Source organism: Emiliania huxleyi (assembly GCF_000372725.1).
Source record: "Emiliania huxleyi CCMP1516 unplaced genomic scaffold EMIHUscaffold_1136, whole genome shotgun sequence".
In the NCBI taxonomy this organism is placed as follows: domain Eukaryota; phylum Haptophyta; order Isochrysidales; family Noelaerhabdaceae; genus Emiliania; species Emiliania huxleyi.
In genome coordinates, this window is record NW_005201577.1 from 4,766 (window position 1) to 10,494 (window position 5,729).

The following is a 5,729-nucleotide window of genomic DNA, read 5'->3' on the forward strand; positions in this document are numbered from 1 at the left end:
CTCGATCAACCCGCCCGAGCTGGGTGAGGCCGTCGCCGCCTGCTTCACGCACCCCGCCTCGGCCACTCTCTGGCACGGCGGCGGCCACGACGTGCCGCCGCCGCGCCTCGCCGCAGAGGTGCTCGCGTGGATGGACAAGGCCGTGGTGGCGGACGCCCGATGAGCAGATTGTACCATACCCCAACATTATCCAAAACCCACATCCAGCCTGGTGCCCTTCGCGTGACCCGCGTCGGTCGGTGTCCCCTCAGACGTGCCGACAGCCAGGGCATGCCACCGACAGAGCTCCTCCTGCTGCTCTCCGCCGCTCCAGCAGTCACCACCGTTGCTCCACCAGCTGTCACCACCACAGACATGCACGACTGGCTCCCGGCACCACCAGTCTCCTCCGGCGCCGCCACCGCCGCCTTCCGGTTCGCCGCGGCTGTCGGCAGCGGTATGGTCCTCGCCGCGGCGCCAAAGCAAGCGGTGGTGTGGGGCTTTTGCGAAGCGGGCGCCTCCGTCGACGTCGTGTTCCGCGGGCAGACGATACGTGCGACGGTGGCGCCCGACCACGCCACCGGCGCGTCCACGACGTGGCGCGCGCTCCTGCCGGCCACCGGCGCAAGCTTTGAGAAGCACAGTCTGGAGGCTCGGTCTGGCGGCCGCACCCTCCGCCTGAGCGATGTCCTCTTTGGCGAGGTGTGGGTCTGCAGCGGCCAGAGCAACATGCAGTACCCGCTGGGCACGCCGACCTGCTGGAACGCGACCAACGTAAACTGCAGCAACCCGCACACGAAGCAGTGCAGCTTTGGCTGTACCGCCGATGCCGGAGCCGAGATCGCCTCCATGGCGGACTTCGACGGCGGCATGCGCCTCTTCCAGGTCGGCCGCATGTCGAGCAAGACGCCGCTCCCTGACGTGCGAGGCGAGTGGCTGCCTCCGTCAAAGATGGGAGGCCGCTCCCATACGCCAAGAGGAGGGGCCGACACCACCCTGCGCTGAGGTGCCGGCGCCCTGCTAGGCCGCTTCTCGGCGACCTGCTGGTTCTTTGGCCGCGACCTCTACTCGGTGCTCTCGCCGACGGTGCCGATAGGGCTGATAGAATCGGATGTGGGCGGGACGCCCGACGAGCACTGGAGCAGCCCCGACGCGATCAGGGCGTGCGACATCGCCCGCCCGTGGGGCATGCCAACGACGCTGTCTCGCCCGAGTCCGCGACCCGACCTGTCCAGGCGTGCGAGGGGCCGCGCCCGTGGGACATGCCGCCGGGCGAAACCTATGATGAGCCGGCGCCGCGGCCGATCTCGGCTCGATCTCGGCTGAGCGGCGGCGCGGGGTGTAGGCACGGTCGACTCGGTGCTGTGGAACGCGATGGTGGTCGGGCTTCTGCGCACCACGATCAGCGGCGTCGCCTGGTACCAAGGCGAGAACAACGCCGCCGAGCCGCGCCGGTACAGCTGCTCCTTCCCCGCGATGATTGAAGACTGGCGCGCAAAGTGGCACGCGCTCACCGACAACGCGACGGCGCGCCACTTCCCCTTTGGCTGGGCGCCGCTGCAATGTGCCGGCCTGTCGGCGCCGCAACCCACTGTTCAGTGCGCCTCGCCGTGCGACCAGGCGCAGCTCAACTCCGACGGCACGGGGCGGCAGGACTACACCAATCGCACCTTCAACCCGCCGCACCCGCCGGCCAACTGCGGCCGCGGCTGCGCTCCGGCGTGCAGCGGCGAGTGCCTCGGCGCGGCCGCAGCCCGCCGCTTCTGCCGCCCCCCCGAGGGCCCCCCGAGGCGCATGTCGCGGGACGTGTCCGGGACGCGTCGCGTAGGCAGGTACCACGAGTGGGGCGACTACGGAAACGGCTTCACGGGCCTCCGCTACGCGCAGAGCGCCGCGCTGCGCGTGCGCAACACCTTCCAGGCGGTGATCATCGATACCCCCGTCGCGAGCGGCTCGATCCACTCCCCCTTCAAGCAGCCAGTCGGCCTGCGGCCGTAGATGCAGGGTGCACGGCCCGCATGCGTCGACTAGCAGCTCGAGAGGAGACGTGGTCTCAGCTGTCTTCAGCCATGCTCGGCCGCCTCCACCGGAGTCGCAGCCCTTGTTCACATAAACGCACGACCCCGGGCCCGAAGTCGCACAGAGACAGTCGCGCAACACGGGTGCCCAGGGAAGGCGAGCAAAATCCCTATCACGCGATGCTCATCAGACGCGGGACGAGGCGGTGCTCCAGCCCTGACTCTGCGGTGTGCTGACGACGCAGGCCGGCGGCTCGCGCGCGGGGCTCTCGCCGTGGCATACGGCCGCAAGGCGACCGGGCGACCGAGAGATCGGAGCGAGACCGGACCACTTAGCGGTGACTGGGTCAGCTCTTGATTCCCTCGCCGCAGGAGCTCCACGCCGTCGACCCCATCGCCACCGGCGCCGTGCTGCGCGCCGGCGCCGTCGAGATCTCTGTGGGCGGGCTCGGCCGGGGCGGGGCTGCGGCGGTCGGCGAGAGCACCCGAGATCAAGCCGAGGTCAGCCGAGGTGTCGCCGTATAGGCGGGCTGATGGCGGAGATCGGCGCACGCGGCTTTGAGGTGTGTGGCGTTGCATTCGGCCCACCCGCCCGAGTCGGGGACGTGGGGATGCGGGGGGTCGCCCGGGGCCTTGGCGGCGCGATGTGGAGACGCTGCCTCTCGCTTCGCCCCCACCTCAGGTGCTCGGCAACTGCAGCGGGCCGACCCTCTGCTGGATGTCGTCGCCCATCTCGGCGGCGAGCGCCGACGCAGTCACGCTGTCCGCGCTGCCAGCGCAGCCCCAGGCCGTCCGGTATCTGTGGTACATTGATGCGGTGGGCGTGCACCCGTTCCGCGCGCCCATCTACACGAAGGCGCTGCCACTGCCCGGCGCCCCCGGAATCAAGTATGGCAATGGTGAGCTGCTGCCGCTCGGGCCGTTCCTGCTTCCGCTGTGAGGAGAGACACGAGAGAGAGGGCGTGATCCACGGCTCTGTCAGTCTATTGGAGTAGCACGCATTCGCTGTGGCGTGGGGCGCGTTTGCACTCGCGTGAGCGACGGATCTCGCGCGCGAGAGTCGCGCTTATAGCCTGCGGCGTGGTCTTGCAGTTGCAGCTTGCACCACCGATTGTGGGTTCGTCGTTCGCGACGCGTCCCATAAAGCTTTATATACGCGAAATTCTCGTGAAAACAAGTAGAAAATCGGCGCCTGCGGCGGGCCATGGGACCCCATCTCCCCCCCGCATGGGTACCCCTAGGGGCCCCGCCTCCCCCCAGAGCTCCCCACTGGCACTGCTGCCCACACTCTACACCGTGAGTATTTACTCGTATTAATATTTTGAGACTTTCCGCACAACCCTTTGTCGTGAACACCATCCCACGTGTGAGGCTAATGCCTGCGCTCACACAGACAAGTCTGGCACTGAAAGGTCCCCAGGTGGACGAGAAGACCCGCGTCAGCAAAAAGAGAAAGATCGGCGGTACTACAGGATCAGGAAGATGACGCGACGCGACCCAGGCTGCACCGACATCCAACCGTGCTCCCGCGTCTCGGCGGTCCTCCGACGCGCTAGTTGGCTGCGTGCAGCACGGCGCCGCCAAAGCCGGACGCGATTATGCGCACCGGCGCGAGCACCAGCCGCGGCCCTATCTCCGCGACGTCGAGCACGCCGCCGCCTCCGACGGCCTCCTGGATGCGGTAGACGCGCATCCACACGCGCCCGTCCAGCCAGGAGAAGGAGACGCTGTGCCTGGCTGCCGCGTGCTTGGCGCCGCTCGCGCCGGCGGACCCGGCAGCGTCGCCGCTCCCGCCGCCGCCGTCGCCGCTCCCGCCGCCGTCGCCTCGGTGCCGGCGCGGCACCGCAAAGGCTCGAGAGAGCAGCGCGCGCATGACGCGCCGGTCGGCAGTCTGGCCAAAGGAGGAGTCGAAGACGACCACGTTGCGCGCGCCGAGCACGCGCCGCGCCTCCAGCTTGAGCTCCGCGACGGTGTGAATGTTCATCACGCGGAACATCGCCGTCGGCCCGTCAGGGCAGCCGCCGACCCACATGTAGAGGCGGCGCGGGTCGCGCGCGTCGAGCAGCAGCGAGGTCGAGCAGTCGTTCTCCTCGCAGAGCGCCGCCATCCCGCCGAGCCCCGCCTCGTCCGTGTCCACTTTCGAGTGCGGCAGGCCGTGCGGCAGCAGCCGAGTGAGGTCGCGCATCAGGTGGCGGTGGCGTGCGCGGATTCCTCGCGTGCTCGCCACAAGGCAGCCAGCGCCGTGCGCGACGGCGGCCTGCTCCGCCTTGCCGCTCTTCCGCTTTCTCTTCTCCACCATGACCAGCGTTGAGAGCGTGCCCGGTCGTGCGTTTATGGTGCTGACTCGTCTTTCTTTATTCTCAGCATGGAAAAGAGTTAAAACTCTTCAGAGAGGCTCATTGCTTTAGCCGAGTCACACGCTCTGATGCAAGAGTGCACTGAGTGGACCAATCTGTCCGGGCAAGGATGGACATGACCGCAGCGGTGTATAATACCCGTCCTGCGCAGAGGAAGCGGGAGAGAATCATTGTTCGCTCTTGCCGGTCTGACGACCCCCCCTCGCCCCTGTGCAAGCCCCGCCAGACCTGCAGCTTGCCCTGCCACAAATCCCTGAACGCCTAGCCCAAAGCTGAAGCCGAGGAGCAGCCCCAGAGGGAAGCCAATGCAAGTGAAGCAGAGCTGCGCCAGCTTGGCGGCAGTCTTTTGCCTGTGGGGCAAGGGGTTTCCGATGGCGCAACTTTCGTGCGTGTTGGCCCGGGTGGAGGAAGGGCGATTTTGGCCTGGCACAGCCAGCCATCACGGCGTTGGCTATTGCCATTAGACCCCCAGCACAGGAGTTGACGACTAGCCACGGCACCAGTGCGTGGAGCTGCAAAATAACAGCCTCGTCTCGCGTGAAGATCCGAGCCCAGCCGCTAGTAAAGGCGCAGACCGCGAAGAGGGGCAATGGCAGCCAGCACCCGAGCAGAAGGCGGCCATTTCGTATCGCAAGAGAGGCGAGGCTGGGAAGCCCAGCCCCCAGAGCTCTTCCGACACAAACAGTGACCCCACTTCGAACCCCGTTCGGCACGTCGTAAATCATCTTCAACGTCGAGCTGAGGATACAAGGCGGGGATGTGTGTGAGGTTGCTGTAGTCTATATCGTGCAGGGGAAGGGATAGTGGCGCACGTATATACCGAGAGGGCGGAGAGGGCGACGGCCGGATTTGGCACCAGGCCGGTGCATACCATGATGGCCTCTCCCGTCCAGTAGTCACTCATGAGCACGCCCGGCAAGACGAGCCGCAAGAGCTCCCCTCGGCCGTCTCTCAGGCCGCGCCGAGTGAGGCCGCCGAACGGGCGGTCGAGGTCAGCGTGCGGGCTGATGCAGTGCATGTACAAGGTGGCAGCGCGTGCGATCCACATAGCTGAGTTTGCGCATCCCGCGCCGAGGAAGCCGAGGCGGGTATTGAACACGAGAGAGTAGCAGACTGCTGCATGGAATGGCGTCAGGGCGAGGTTGATGTAGAGCGGCGGCTTGGTAATCTTTTGGCATGCGAGCCAGGCTTGTAGCACCTCGCAAACGCCTCGTGCGGCGGTGACCGGCAGAATGGCAATAGCATATTCGCCCGCCAATGTCGCAAACTGCTCACCCATGCCAAGCAGGCGCACAAACAATGGCAGGATACAGAGCAGCGCCATGATCGGTCAGGCCATCGCGCAGGCAAGAGGAAGCGCACGCTCGAGAACCAA

The 5,729-nt window shown here is 66.8% G+C and overlaps 3 protein-coding genes across 3 annotated transcripts; 1 reads left to right on the forward strand and 2 right to left on the reverse strand.

Moving 5' to 3' along the window:
• Nucleotides 1-270: 270 nt before the first annotated feature.
• On the forward strand, nt 271-3,088 carry EMIHUDRAFT_460424 (hypothetical protein; the record flags this gene model as incomplete). The annotated part of the gene is made up of 7 exons (XM_005791322.1): nt 271-796; nt 1,004-1,192; nt 1,325-1,712; nt 1,812-1,959; nt 2,370-2,454; nt 2,523-2,560; nt 2,680-3,088. 7 exons carry the CDS (start codon nt 271-273, stop codon nt 2,935-2,937), a joined length of 1,632 nt encoding a protein of 543 aa, XP_005791379.1. The 3' UTR covers nt 2,938-3,088.
• Nucleotides 3,089-3,549: 461 nt separating this feature from the next.
• On the reverse strand, nt 3,550-4,296 carry EMIHUDRAFT_77786 (hypothetical protein; the record flags this gene model as incomplete). The annotated part of the gene is made up of 2 exons (XM_005791323.1): nt 3,550-3,730; nt 3,770-4,296. 2 exons carry the CDS (start codon nt 4,294-4,296, stop codon nt 3,550-3,552), a joined length of 708 nt encoding a protein of 235 aa, XP_005791380.1.
• Nucleotides 4,297-4,615: 319 nt separating this feature from the next.
• On the reverse strand, nt 4,616-5,678 carry EMIHUDRAFT_251597 (hypothetical protein; the record flags this gene model as incomplete). Its single annotated transcript, XM_005791324.1, has 3 exons — nt 4,616-4,704; nt 4,785-5,092; nt 5,167-5,678. The coding sequence occupies 3 exons, from the start codon at nt 5,676-5,678 to the stop codon at nt 4,616-4,618; spliced, it is 909 nt and encodes a 302-aa protein (XP_005791381.1).
• Between the last annotated feature and the right edge of the window lie 51 nt (nt 5,679-5,729).